Below are 13,692 nucleotides of genomic sequence, written 5' to 3'. Positions count from 1 at the left end.
AATTATATGAATCACCTGCGCTTGCCTATGGCAGAGATTCATACTCCCTCCGTTTTTATTTACTCTGCATATTAGAGTTGACCGAAGTCAAACTTTCTAATGTTTGACCAAGTTTAGAGGAAAGAATATAAATATTTATCATAACAAAATCTATATGATGTGGAAGTACATTCAACAATAAATCTAGTAGTATTGATTTGTTACTATATATGCCAATATTTTTGTCTATAAATTTAGTCAAAGTTTACAAAGTTTGACTTTAATCAAAGTTAATACGCGAACTAAATAAAAACGGAGGGAGTACATAACATGTCTTCGGGAGTTACGCAATATGCAACAACACTTTTAAAAAAACTCCTCTGCTGCTTGCTGAAATAATACTGCAGTACTGAATATTATAGTGTACTAATTGACTCTAGAGGATGTAGCTGTGGTATATAAAACTCTTGAAAAACAACGTATTCCCTCCATTCCTAAATACTTGTCTTTCTAGGCATTTCAACAAGTGACTACATACGGAGCAAAATGAGTGAATCTACACTTTAAAATATGTCTACATACATCCGTATGTAGTAGTCATTTGAAATGTCTAGAAAGACAAATATTTAGGAACAGAGGGAGTATACAGTAAAGCGCTTGTATTCAGTCCAGTTATATCCCTGAGACTTAGATTATCTACCTTATCTTCGACGAGAACAACACGAGTTGTGAGGAGCATGTGCTCAGCTGGAAGCAGTCCTCAGGGTCTTGGGCAAAACAGGGGTATGTTTCTTTCATTTGTAGATCATACACTGTATAACAAAACAACTGATATACATTGTAACAGCTAGAGTATAGTATTTGTTTCAAAAGGGGCAGTGTTGCTTGTTTCTTCAGACGAACTCGTGTCAAATTGCTCGTTTTTCTGCCACATTGTGGACGCTCATTGTTGTTGCTGTCGGCCTTCTTAGCCGATAGTGTCAAAAATTGTGGCGAGAAAGAGTCACAAATTCAGAATGCAATGCCGGCCTTTCGGGCAACCAATGCATGGGGAAAAAAAATCCTACTCGCCGGCGGCGCTCCTCCCCCCCAATATCCCAACCTCCTACTCGCCGGCGGTTCACGTCTCTCATTCGGAATCGGGTAGAGTTCCTCCGTTGCCACCATTGATTCCGGATCCGAAGAGATATCGCTGTCGATGCCGATGGCTCTATTTAATCGCGGCCGCGGGAGCGACATCTACTCGCTTTTCGATTCGTCGCGCAGGCGCCGGTGGAGGCACCTTGCTGATGGCCCGGATCAGGACGGATCGACCCCTGCGCCGGCGGCCGCGGCCGGCCCGCGGCGACGACCGGGTGAGCGCCCTCCCCGACGACCTCCTGCTCCTCGTCCTGCGCCGTCTCGACACCCGCACGGCGCTCGGCACCGGCCTGCTGTCCAGGCGCTGGGGCCGCCTCCAGCGCGAGCTCCCGGCCCTCGATTTCCGGGTCAGCAACATGCTCCCACCGCGCTACCATGGCCTGGTGTTTCTTCACCACGACAAGAACAGGAATGGATCTCATCGTCTATTTAAAAAGTTCGCCTTTATGCCAAACATTATGAGGTATGAGCGCCGCGCCATGCGCGCATTGACCAGCTCCGTCGAGAGCTTCTTGGATGAGGATGGCGCTCGAGGAGCTGGCCCGAGCTTGAGCAGGCTGAGGCTCGAGTTCTTCATCACTCACAACACCGGCTGCATGAACAGGCTAATCGCCAAGTGCATCGACCATTGGGGGGTCAGGGACCTCGAAGCTGTTGCCAGACCGATCTACTTCCGGCAATCCGTCCACACCTTCCCCAGCTACGGCCTCTGCCAGGAGCCTCGCGCTTCGTCCTTGCGAAGCCTCAAGCTTGGAGGCTGCACGCTCCCGCCTCTGCACGAGTTCAGCTTCGAACAGAAAAAGCTAACTGGTGTGGGGATACAGCAAAAAACAAAGGACAGATGCCTTGACGCCAACACCGGCGCCGCCGACTCTGCTTCACGCGCGTCTAAAAGTTTCCGAGTTGCAAGTTAGGAAACAGGACCGTGCTTATACTACCGGCATGTGGGAGTTCTTTCTTGACCCATCCGCTCTCTAGAGCGAGACGCTGGGCGAGTTTGGTTGCTTGCATCAAGGCCAATCAAGGCCGCGCGGTGCAGCATTTTTTTCGGACCTCGATTGTTTGGTTCCTCGCATATATTTTTGAGCCCGCATAACATGGTTCTTAAAGCAACTCTGAACCTGGCCCGTTGTGAACGGTCGAATCGGCAGTTTCCCGAAAGCCAGGCCCGAGAGACGCTTCGAGGCGCACGTGGGTGGCTCTCTGGAGACGTGTGTCTCGAGTTAATCCCTCCCTCTCTCCCTAATCCTCAATCCGACTCTGCAGCTCCTTGACGCTGTCGCGCCCTCGCTGGAGCGGTCGAGCCGGCCCCGCCCCTCGCCGCCAAGCCGTCTCCACGACCGACGAAGTGGCCTCCGCTGAATCGGCCTCTACCTCGCGCCGTTTGTACCACAAGCTGCGCCTCACCGCCGCAGGCTTGCCTCTGTCGTGCCCTCAACTCGCCGGCTACGCCGCCTCAGGCCGGCCACGCCGCTTCAGCCGCCGACCCGAGCCAGTCGCGAGCCGCTCGGCCAGCCGCCGCCGCTGCGGCTTTACCTCCGCGCCCACCGAGTGACCTCTTTGTGGCCGCGCTGCTGGGGCAAGAGGCCGGCCGACCCGGACCGCGCGAGGCGGCTCGCCCGCTCCGCTGGTGCCCCTCTTCGATCGGTTTTGTGCCAAGCAGTTGATCCTAGAGTTCTTGGACGAGGTCGTCAAGACGCCCACCATGCTTGCTGGCAACTCTGTGGGCAGCCTTGCTTGTGTCATTGCCACCTCGGGTTAGACAATTGCACATGTCGAATATGGAATAGTAACTCTGTAGCTGGTTCTGAAGAATGATTTTGCAGCTGACAACTCTGTGGGAACCCGGTCTTCTTCGTCACCGACGACCGCGTCCTCCGCTGCGGCGTCGGCGTCGTCTACTTCTTCACCCGGGAGTCCTCCTTCCAGCCGATGGACATCTCATACCCGTTCGCCGCGATGACCTCTTCCGGCACGGGCACGCCGTGCTCGCGCCGGCCAGGCCCCGCGCTGGATCCAGTTCTGGAGCGACACCGCCTCCGACAGGCGCCGCCGCGACTCATCGTCCTCCGAAGCCTCCACCGCAACACATCCTCGTCAGGCTACTGCTCGCCACCTCAGAGGTCGATGCCGCGCTGGGTCGACAACTACCTGGACAAGCTCGGATCAGTGCTCAAGAAAGGTGGCTGGAGGGACAGGGAGGTGGACGAGATGGTCGAGGTGGCCGCCTCGGGAATGTTCGACGGCGAGGAGGCTCCGCCAGCCGCAGACGCGGAGGCCGTGCTCGACACACTGCTGCTGAAGACAGACCGGTGCTCAGAGTCCCTCAGGCGAGCCGGGCGCGGCCACGGCCACGGTCACCGGGAGCTGGTGGTGGGCACGATGGGCAGTGGAAGCTCCGGCGCGCTCAAAGTGTTCAACGACACGAGATGCCAAACCTGATGGGTGTTAAGCTTTGTTGTTAACTCTTAATCATATGCACGTACGCAACCAAACACCTGAAAATTGCATCTCGATGACAAGACCCCTAATGCAGGCAACCAATCAACTGGCCATCTACGTTTTTGGCCCTGTTTTTTCCTTAACCAGGCCCTGCTCGGTCATCTGGCTCGTTTGTTGCTCTCCTAGCCATGCCCGTTGGAGAAACTAACCAAATACGCCCGCTGTGTTTGTTCTGCACTTCTGCTAGGCAGAGTATGCTTCTGCTGCAGATAAACGACAGGAATACTGGTTCATTCGGGTAAACATTGCTAGACATGCTTGGTACCGACCACGGGCTGCTTCACTGAAACAAGGGCAATGCGCAGCGGCACTTGACGGTGTCAAATACTCACAGTGGCTCCCACCTAGTACACGGAGCCACCCAAGGTTGCTTGTGCAGAAAGGGTCTCCGTTGCACTTGCGGAATGGCTGCGTCAAGAGACCATGATCACTCGCCACCTGGTACCACCTGCCGCACCCAAGCGAAAATCCACAGCTAAACCTAACAGCGCACGCGCCACAGTAAGAATCATCGTGCTTTTTAAAGAGATTGTCATGCTCGTGGCACATAAAAAAAATTACTTACACAGTATAAAATTACCGCGTCCAGGCCTACACGGCTATGGGCCGTGCGACGGTGTGCGCGCGTTTTGCGGTAAGGCGATGTGATAGTTTTGTGTCAGAGCCAGTGGACAGAGAGAAAAAAAATGTGAATCGGGAGAGGAGCGTATCAACTCGCGTCCACGGCCGATTGATCAGGCCGTTTTGCCCGGCTCGTTGGGCGCTGAAAGATTCCAGGCTCCACCACCGCCACCGCCACCGCCACCGCCACCTACCGGCGTCTAATTTAAGCCCGAGCAGTGGCGATCCCGGAGGGGGAGGAGGGTGGCGTCCGTCACGTCGCCCCATGAAAACGAAGCCGCAACCACGGTGGAAGGATCAACCCACATGACCTACCTCCGGGAGGTCGTCTTCATCTGAAAAAGGAGAGGAGGGAGAGAAACTGCAGCTACATCTACACGGCTCCAACGCAACTGCACAGGTCCATGTCGCAAACTGACAGCTCCATGTGGGGCTGCCCAAGGCCAACGCATCGGGAAAGAGACGGAGCCCCCGGGCTAGCCGCTAGCCGTGTCGTGTGCTATTTTGACTCCCTGCTAAAAAAGGGGAGAGCAGTACAACTGGAGTGGCACAAAACGTACACCGGCACACTAGTGGGAAATGTGTGGGCACATGAGCACTTCTTGTTTTGTAGGCGCCCTTGAAGAATTTGCGGTGTCCCAAATTTTACAATGCACATAAAGGTCGTCCGGAAATAGTCCTCTCTCGCCATCGCCACCTCTGCGGTGAGCACGTCTGTATTTTTTTCTCCTCTGCGGTGACCAGGGCAACCCTAGCCCTCGCCATCGCCACCTCCTACCTTCTTCTTTGTCCCCTTAGTGCCGCCGAATGATGCCGCCAAACAAAGTGCATCTTGTATTACACGGTAATCGTCGAGGTTCTCACTAACTGAGGATGGCGACGGTTGCATACGCACAATGAGACCAGATGCAATGTTTGGGGGAATCGGTAAGCTGGTTCAGGCAGCTCGTTTGGGAAATCCAACGGTGTGGTGCCCCTTCCCAACATGGGTGGTCGTGCGGGCTTCGGATCGCCAGCAATACGCTGCATTGGCTCACCCGCAGACAACCTTGACATTTTGTTGCATACGCAATGAGTCCGGATGCAATATTTGGGGAATCGCTAAACTGGTTCAAGCAGCTCGTTCGGGAAATCCAACAGTGTGGTGCCCCTTCCTAACATGGGTGGTCGCGCGGGCTTCGGATCGCTAGCAATACGCTGCATTGGCTCACCCGCAGACAACCTCATCGATTTGTACGCGAGGAGGGGGGGGGGGGCATTGCTGCTTCTTGCATCGTCCGTATTGTGATGCTCGGTTGCTTCCCACGGCAAATGGTGGGCATAGGCGCTCCCGCGGAACTCGTCGTTAGCATCACCCCTTCACTTTGCTGATCACCTACGACGGTGATGCACTTCTCTTTTGAAGATGGAAAGAGTTGCGGTTCCACTCTTGGCGTGGCAAGTGAGTCAAATTACACAGGAAGACCCTTTCTGCGAAATGCGCTGGACAAGGGCATAATTGATTTAGTGCCACAAATTGGCATGTCAATGTTTAGCATCATGCCAAATATTAGCTATTCATTGGTTGCCGAGTTTTGTTGCCTATCTCATATAATGTTGTCAATATTTAACAAGTCTTGATACTGCCAACATTTGGCTAGCTGAATATTGGCAACAAACCAATCATGCTCCAAGTCCTCAACCGATTCCACACGCCACGACCAATGAGCTAATCAGACACCACGAAAGCCAACAAGTGCCGTGAGACAACCAACGAAATATTTAAAATTGCTGGGGAATGTGGGTGCACGTACAAATAGTCTCCATTGCAACAACCGACGATGCATTCACAAAAAATAAAAACACGGACGCAGGTCCGTCTATTTTCTTCCTTTCTTCAGATCACAAGGGAGAGAAGTCCATGCCCCAGCGGGCACACGTCGGCATCACTCGCCCCCTCCTCCCATCTCTTGCCCGCGTAGCTTCCCGCAGTTTGACCACCTCCAAGCAGCCACCAAGCAGAACTGCACAAGAGAGGAGAGAGGCCGGCACAAGCGAAGCCGCCATACACAAACTGGATCATAGACAGGCGGCCAGCGGAGGGGGTCAACAGGCAGAGCGAGCGGCGAAGGGGCGAGGGCGATGGACATGAAGCGGGCGCGGAGCCCCCGGGCTCCGGCCGACGGCGGCGACGACGACAAGAGGCGGGCTGCCAGCGCCAAGTGGGGCGGCGCCGTCCGGCCCAAGATGGTGCTGGTCGGGTTCCTCGTCACCCTGGCCCTCCTCGCCTTCACCTTCGGCGGCCGCCCGGTCGCCCTCCCCTCCGCCCCCTCCTCGCCGTCCTCCGTCCCCAAGGCCGGCGGCCGCCACGTCGTCGCCGGCGCCGGCGGCAAAAGCGCAACGCCCAAAAGTAAGCTTCCTTTTCCCCGTGTGAATTTCGTTGCGGAGATCACGTCCCACGTATGGCCGAAAAGCCCGATCGTTGACCGCCAGTACGCGGAGGAATTCCTGGTCGGGGTTGGTTCGGTAAGCAAAATCCGCGTCTTTATTCACACCATCCAGCAGAGTAGTGCTAGCAGTGCGGAAATTGGCTTTTTGCAGGAGGTACGAGGATGCCATCTTCAGCAATTAGTGAGTACTCCTACTCGTTAATTAAAACACCGGCATTATCATTACCACAGATCTGGCCGGATTTGTGCCCGGATCGCTGGCGATCTCGTGGATCAGACCATCAGATCGCGCTCGCTAGCTAGCCTCCGTTTCAAATTACTCGTCGTTGAAATGAATGTATCTAGAACTAAAATACATCTAGATACATCCATACGTGCGACAAATAATTCGGAACGAAGGGAGTAGCTAGCAGGAGCAGGGCGACTGTCCTGCTCCTGAATAGTCAGCCCTCCCTCTGGTTCTGGCGCTGTGGCGACAGTGCTGCCTCTGACGCTGGAGCATCCTTTTGCGGATCTTGTCCTGCCTCATCAATCTTTTCCCGAAGGGATGTGGCTTGTGCCGTAATGTCGGTGGATTGCCCCTGCAAAGGGTGCTCCAAAATGTCCACACCTTTTTACTTGATGATGAGTGGTCCCTCACTTTGTGAGACAAGTAGTAGTACTGTTATTCTTCAAGTACTACTCCATGTGTCCATCTGGCTGGGTGAGGCTCCGTAAAAGTAATAATTTGTTAAACTACTGAGGGCCAAAAGTGGTGAGCCTGACTCCAACCTGAGTAGTCTCTCAATCTTCGCTTGCACAATGTCAGGAAAACACTCAAAATTAAAATGTTACGCCGTTCCTGAAATCAGCTCTCAATTGTAGCACAGTAGATATTACTCCCTCTCTCCCAAAACAGAAGAACGTTTTTGACACTATGCTAGTGTAAAAAATGTTCTTATATTTCGACACGGAGGGAGTAATTGCTTGATGTTACTGACAAATCAAAGCCATTCTTCGTCTGCAAATTTTTGAACGGGGCACTACCCCCTTTTTCATCAACCGAATAACAACGGAAATACAGAGTTCCGAGCCTGAGAGTTTAAGGGGACGGGCGAGTAGAAAGCGAGTTACTAGCATTTTACTAACCATTCAGTTAACTTTTTCGTCTGCAAATGCCTCCAAGATATGTGATTCTAACCATTCAGTTAAAATTTTCTTGCAGAGAACGTAATCCCTCCGAAGAACGTAACCGCGCCAGCAGCCACAACTCCGTCGCCGTCGCAGGACAAGCTCCTGGGAGGGCTACTCTCGGCGGCGTTCGACGAGTCCACCTGCCAGAGCCGATACAAGTCGTCCCTGTACCGTAAGCCGTCGCCGTTCCCGCTCTCCCCGTACCTGGTGAAGAAGCTGCGCAAGTACGAGGCGTACCACAAGAAGTGCGGCCCGGGCACGCAGCGGTACCGGACGGCCGTCGAGCAGCTCCAGGCCGGGCGCAACGCCGACAGCGCCGAGTGCAGGTACGTGGTGTGGTTCCCCTGCAACGGCCTCGGCAACCGCATGCTCACCATCGCCTCCACCTTCCTCTACGCGCTGCTCTCCGGCCGGGTCATGCTCCTCAACGTGCCGCCGGAGCAGGAGGGCCTCTTCTGCGACCCCTTCCCGGCCACCTCCTGGGTGCTCCCCGGCGGCTTCCCCGAGGGCAACCCCATGAAGCTCAACGTCGGCGCGCCCGAGAGCTACGTCAACATGCTCAACAACGGCGTCATCCGGCACGACACGCCGGCGGCGTCGCTGCCGGCGCACGTGTACCTCCACGTCGAGCAGACCCGGTTGCGGCTGTCGGACAACATCTTCTGCGACGACGACCAGCGGCTGCTCCGCAAGTTCACCTGGATGATCCTCAAGTCCGACAGCTACTTCGCGCCGGCGCTCTTCCTCACGCCCATGTACGAGAAGGAGCTGGCGCGGATGTTCCCGCAGAGGGAGGCCGTGTTCCACCACCTCGGCCGCTACCTCTTCCACCCGACCGACCGGGTGTGGGGGATCGTGCGGCGCTACTACGAGGCCTACCTCGCCCGCGTGGACGAGAAGATCGGCTTCCAGATCAGGATCTTCCCGGAGAAGCCGGTCAAGTTTGAGAACATGTACGACCAGCTCACCAGGTGCATCAGGGAGCAGCGCCTGCTGCCGGAGCTCGGCGACCCGGCGTCCCCGGCGAACGCGACCGGCGACGACGGGAAGGTGAAGGCCGTGCTGATCGCGTCGCTCTACTCGGGCTACTACGACAAGATCCGGGGCCTCTACTACGAGAGCCCCACCAAGACGGGGGAGATCGTGGCGGTGTACCAGCCGAGCCACGAGGAGAAGCAGGAGTACGCGTCCAACGAGCACAACCAGAAGGCGCTGGCCGAGATCTACCTCCTCAGCTACTGCGACAAGATCGCCATGAGCGCCTGGTCCACCTTCGGCTACGTCGCCTACGGCTTCGCCGGCGTCAAGCCGTGGATCCTGCTCCGCCCCGACTGGAACAAGGAGGTGTCCGACGTCGCGTGCGTCCGCTCCACGTCCGTCGAGCCGTGCCTGCACTCGCCGCCGATCCTCGGGTGCCGGGCCAAGAAGGAGGTGGACGTGGCCCGCGTCAAGCCCTACGTCCGGCACTGCGAGGACGTCGGCTTCGGCCTCAAGCTCTTCGATAGCTAAACATGACATGGAGCTAGGAGCGTGTTCTGTTCAGTTTCTACGTTCGGACAACAGCATAAGTGAAGGTTTTTCAATTCTTCTTCTCCTCCCTGTGGATTAATTAGGTGCCCTCTTGCATTCGTTTCGTACTGTATTTAAATTCGTTCTTTGTACAACATGTCGCGTAAGTACGTACACGCGTATACACATTACACTGATCACTATTTGACCTCCGGCTATACACCTACCCATATCATTTTCTTTGCCGACATATTTTAAAAATCCATGAAAAATGCATGGCAAATTTCTGATAATCTTTATATGCATCATGGCAATTTTTACTTCAAAAAATGATGAATTCTTATACAACAACATGACAAATTTATTTGCTTTCGGAAGGCAATTCTTAAGCGTTTGTTGGGAGTGTTTTTTCTTTACCAAACGAAAACATTTGTTTTGTCTTGGCTGGGGCAACGGTCGTTCGCTCGTTCTACCCTCTAGAGGGAACATTAGATGTACCTTGGTATCCTTTTATTCTCACCCGGTGGCTGATATAAACTGCGTGGGCGAGCTCTCTCCTCATTCCAGCTCACACGGGATCAACATGTAGCCGTGTTGGATATCCCACTCAATGGATTATGTTTTGGGATTTCAATCCAGATTTTTTTTTCAAAACTATGATATATTTTATAGCATTTTCGAAAACTATAGCATGATTTTCTTAAAAATCAAAAGTAGTAGCCCGTCGGCTATCTCTGGGCCGAAGTAGGACTTTTCGGCCACAGCTAGGCCGAAGTAGAGTTTTCGGCCATCTCTTGGCCGAAGTAGGACTTTTCGGCCACATATAGGCCGAAGTAGGACTTTTTGATCAAGTCTTGGCCGAAATAGACTTTTTGGTCAAGTCTAGGCCGAAAAGTACTTTTTGGTCTCATGTAGGCCGAAGTTGCATGGCTCATATAACACACTGAAATGTATTTTCTCGCCACCTGTTTCCTGCCAACCCCTTCCCGCCATATGTTCCCGCCACCCGTTTCCCGCCAACCCCTTCCCGCCAATCCTTTCCCGTCTTATTTTCTCGCCAATTCCTTCCCGCCTTATTTTCCCGCCAACCCTTTTCCGCCATACCGCAGTTATTCTTTCCCGCCATTTTCTCCTCTGTATCTATAAAACCCCCTTCAGACGAAGGTGGATAAGCATTCCAGTGTAGTGTAGTCGAGATATCCCATTATCCATTCGATCGTAGTTTTCACCCTGAGATGAGTAGCACTCTGCTGAGTCTAGCTACCGATTTCAGGATGGACAATAGGATAGTTCCATGGGACGAACTCACCGGTAGTGACACCATAATGAATGAGTTGGCTCACGAATTACGAAGGTCTGGGTGGCCTGAAAGGACCTATGAGGAGGTACGTAAAGAACTTCTTAGGTTGCATGAAAGGTGGAAGAAGGTGGTGGAGCCGAAGAGTGAAACTTTCAGAAGGACTGCAGAAAAGCATTCATTTTTATGGACTGAGGAGAGCGAGGACGACGATGATATCTTCATGCCGCCGCTTCCGGGTTTTGCATCGTCGAAGGGCAAGAGTTCTGCATCGTCCAAAGGAAAGAGTTCTGCATCCTCGAAGGGCAAGAGTTCTGCATCGACCAAGGGCAAGAGTTCTGCATCGACGAAGGGCAAGAGGACCGCATCGTCGAAGGGCAAGAGGGCTGCATCAACTGAGGATGACGATGATGACTTCATGTAGTATGTAAGATGTATTCCAGTTGTACCGTTTCATTCAGATGTATTTGCATTATTAGTTTGTATTGTATTATTGTAGGGCATTATGTTCTATCTGAATTTCATTTTGTAGTATGTAAGATGTATTGCACAAGTTCAGCCGCACCGTTTAATTTAGATGTACTTGTATCTTAATTATCGGTTGTAGTCTATTTGGAAATGTAACTAGAATAAGAATGCGAATTAATAGTAATATGTCTCTCGCATACATAAAACAATATATGTCTCCTGATCACATAGAAGCAAGTGCGATAGTAACACATACATGAAGCATGTCTCATACATAAATACTGACACACAGCTGCGAATAGTCTGAAACTAACATAGATAATGAGTCATACATAGATAGATAAGCATATCATTGCGGGGGAAGGCGATAAGCGCTGAGGCGGTGGACGAGGCTCGCGATAACCATGACCATAGTTAACCTCGTCTGTCACGGTCTGTGTCTCCTGCGTCGGTGGTGGTGGTGGAGTGTGAAACACTGTCTGCGAGAAGCCATAAATGTTTGTAGCTTGGTCATCATCCTCGCGGTCGCCCTCAAAGTACGAAGCACCACCACTAAGGATCGGTGACTGCTCTGAATGCATGAACGGTTGCGACTGGTTGCCGCCTGCGGTAAAGTAAAACATGTAAAATTGATACAAATGCATGAACGAAGCACCACCAGTAAGCATCAGTGACTGCTGATAATGCAAGAACGATTACTACACTGTTCAAAAGAATGTAGTGAGTAGTGTTACCTAGATTCATCTGCTGATGCCAGTAAGAGTTCCCTAGCTGTGAAGGAGGTGGCTCATGCCAGGAAGAGCTCCCTGGCTGTGAAGGAGGTGGCTCATGCCAGGAAGAGCTCCCTGGCTGTGAAGGATGAGGTTTTGCACGGTGCACAGAGGGTCGTGGTTCTGAACGGTGCACAGAGGGTCGTGGTTCTGAATGCTGTACAGAGGGACGTGGCGGACAATGTGCTGGAGGAGGAAGTGTGAGGGAGTCCTGGATTAGGGGGTGTCCGGGTAGCCGAACTATACCTTCAGCCGGACTCCAGGACTATGAAGATACAAGATTGAAGACTTCGTCCCGTGTCCGGATGGGACTTTCCTTGGCGTGGAAGGCAAGCTTGGCGATGCGGATATTCAAGATCTCCTACCATTGTAACCAACTTTGTGTAACCCTAACCCTCTCCGGTGTCTATATAAACCGGAGGGTTTTAGTCCGTAGGACGACTCGATGATACAACAATCATACCATAGGCTAGCTTCTAGGGTTTAGCCTCCTTGATCTCGTGGTAGATCTACTCTTGTACTACCCATGTCATCAATATTAATCAAGCAGGACGTAGGGTTTTACCTCCATCAAGAGGGCCCGAACCTGGGTAAAACATTGTGTCCCTTGTCTCCTGTTACCATCCGCCTAGACGCATAGTTCGGGACCCCCTACCCGAGATCCGCCGGTTTTGACACCGACATTGGTGCTTTCATTGAGAGTTCCTCTGTGTCGTTGCTTTTAGGCCCGATGGCTCCTTCGATCATCAACAACGATGTAGTCCAGGGTGAGATTTTTCTCCCCGGACAGATCTTCGTCTTCGGCGGCTTTGCACTGCGGGCCAATCCGCTTGGCCACCTTGAGCAGATCGAAAGCTACGCCCCTGGCCATCAGGTCAGGTTTGGAAGCTTAAACTACACGGCTGACATCCGCGGGGACTTGATCTTCGACGGATTCGAGCCACAGCCAAGCGCGCCGCACTGTCTCGATGGGCATGATATAGCTCTGCCGCCGAACAACGCTTTGGAGGCCGCACACGCACCGGTTCCGACCATTGATTCGGAGCCTACTACGCCGATCGAGGATCAGCGGTTGGACGCTGCCTCAGGGGCTGCGATCTCAGAGGCGATCAAGCCGAACTCCAGCCCCGCACTCCGCATGGCCCGTGACTCCGAGGAGCCGGATTCCTCTCCAAACTCCGAGCCCCCCGCGCCCCTGCCGGTCGAATCCGATTGGGCGCCGATAATGGAGTTCACCGCCGCGGACATCTTTCAGCACTCGCCCTTCAGCGACATCCTGAATTCTCTAAAGTCTCTCTCTTTATCAGGAGAGCCCTGGCCGGACTACGGTCAGCAAGGTTGGGATACGGACGATGAAGAAATTCAAAACCCAGCCACCACCCACTTCATAGCCACTGTCGACGACTTAATCGACATGCTCGACTTCGACTCCGAAGACATCGACGGTATGAACGGAGATGCAGGAGACAACCAAGAACCAACGCCTATAGGGCATTGGACAGCCACCTCATCTCATGATGTGTACATGGTGGATACCCCTAAAGGAAGCAACAACGAGGAAAACGGGGATAGAAAGAGGGATCGATCTCTCAAAAAACAATCAAAGCGTCGGCGTAAACGCCGACCCAAGCCCTGCCTCGATAAAGACCCAGCCATAAAGCAGGATGAGCCGATAGACGATGAGCATGCCTTAGAGCAACCGTCCCAACAGGACAACCCGGATAGAGAAACCGAACATCCCTCCCCCGGCGAAAATGGCATTCCGGACGACCCTACGCCGGACAAGCCCACGAAGCAGAAGAAC

General features: G+C 53.2%; 2 protein-coding genes across 3 annotated transcripts; both read left to right on the top strand.

Annotated features, from left to right (window-relative positions):
- The first annotated feature begins 937 nt into the window (after window positions 1-937).
- Window positions 938-3,947, top strand: LOC123131022 (uncharacterized). Of its 2 annotated transcripts, none has more exons than XR_006464050.1 (2): window positions 938-2,876; window positions 2,946-3,947. XR_006464050.1 is itself a non-coding variant. In XM_044550796.1 (2 exons), the coding sequence occupies exon 2, from the start codon at window positions 3,052-3,054 to the stop codon at window positions 3,559-3,561; it is 510 nt and encodes a 169-aa protein (XP_044406731.1). In that variant the 5' UTR covers window positions 1,010-2,876; window positions 2,946-3,051; the 3' UTR covers window positions 3,562-3,947. The 2 variants fall into 2 exon arrangements, 1 of the variants encoding a protein (XP_044406731.1); XM_044550796.1 differs by having other exon boundaries at window positions 1,010-2,876.
- A 2,160-nt stretch (window positions 3,948-6,107) lies between these two features.
- LOC123128483 (probable fucosyltransferase 8) lies at window positions 6,108-9,573 on the top strand. Its single transcript, XM_044548495.1, has 2 exons — window positions 6,108-6,631; window positions 7,876-9,573. Exons 1-2 carry the CDS (start codon window positions 6,364-6,366, stop codon window positions 9,351-9,353), a joined length of 1,746 nt encoding a protein of 581 aa, XP_044404430.1. The 5' UTR covers window positions 6,108-6,363; the 3' UTR covers window positions 9,354-9,573.
- The last annotated feature ends 4,119 nt before the right edge of the window (window positions 9,574-13,692 follow it).

Source organism: Triticum aestivum, chromosome 6A (assembly GCF_018294505.1).
Source record: "Triticum aestivum cultivar Chinese Spring chromosome 6A, IWGSC CS RefSeq v2.1, whole genome shotgun sequence".
NCBI classification, from domain to species: domain Eukaryota; kingdom Viridiplantae; phylum Streptophyta; class Magnoliopsida; order Poales; family Poaceae; genus Triticum; species Triticum aestivum.
This window is presented reverse-complemented; position numbering and strand designations above follow the sequence as displayed.

Coding starts and splice junctions, on each gene's coding strand:
- LOC123131022 (XM_044550796.1), top strand. CDS start 3,052: ATGGACATCTCATACCCGTTCGCCGCGATGACCTCTTCCGGCACGGGC.
- LOC123128483 (XM_044548495.1), top strand. CDS start 6,364: ATGGACATGAAGCGGGCGCGGAGCCCCCGGGCTCCGGCCGACGGCGGC. Junction 6,632..7,875: donor CAAAAGCGCAACGCCCAAAA/GTAAGCTTCCTT, acceptor ATTTTCTTGCAG/AGAACGTAATCCCTCCGAAG.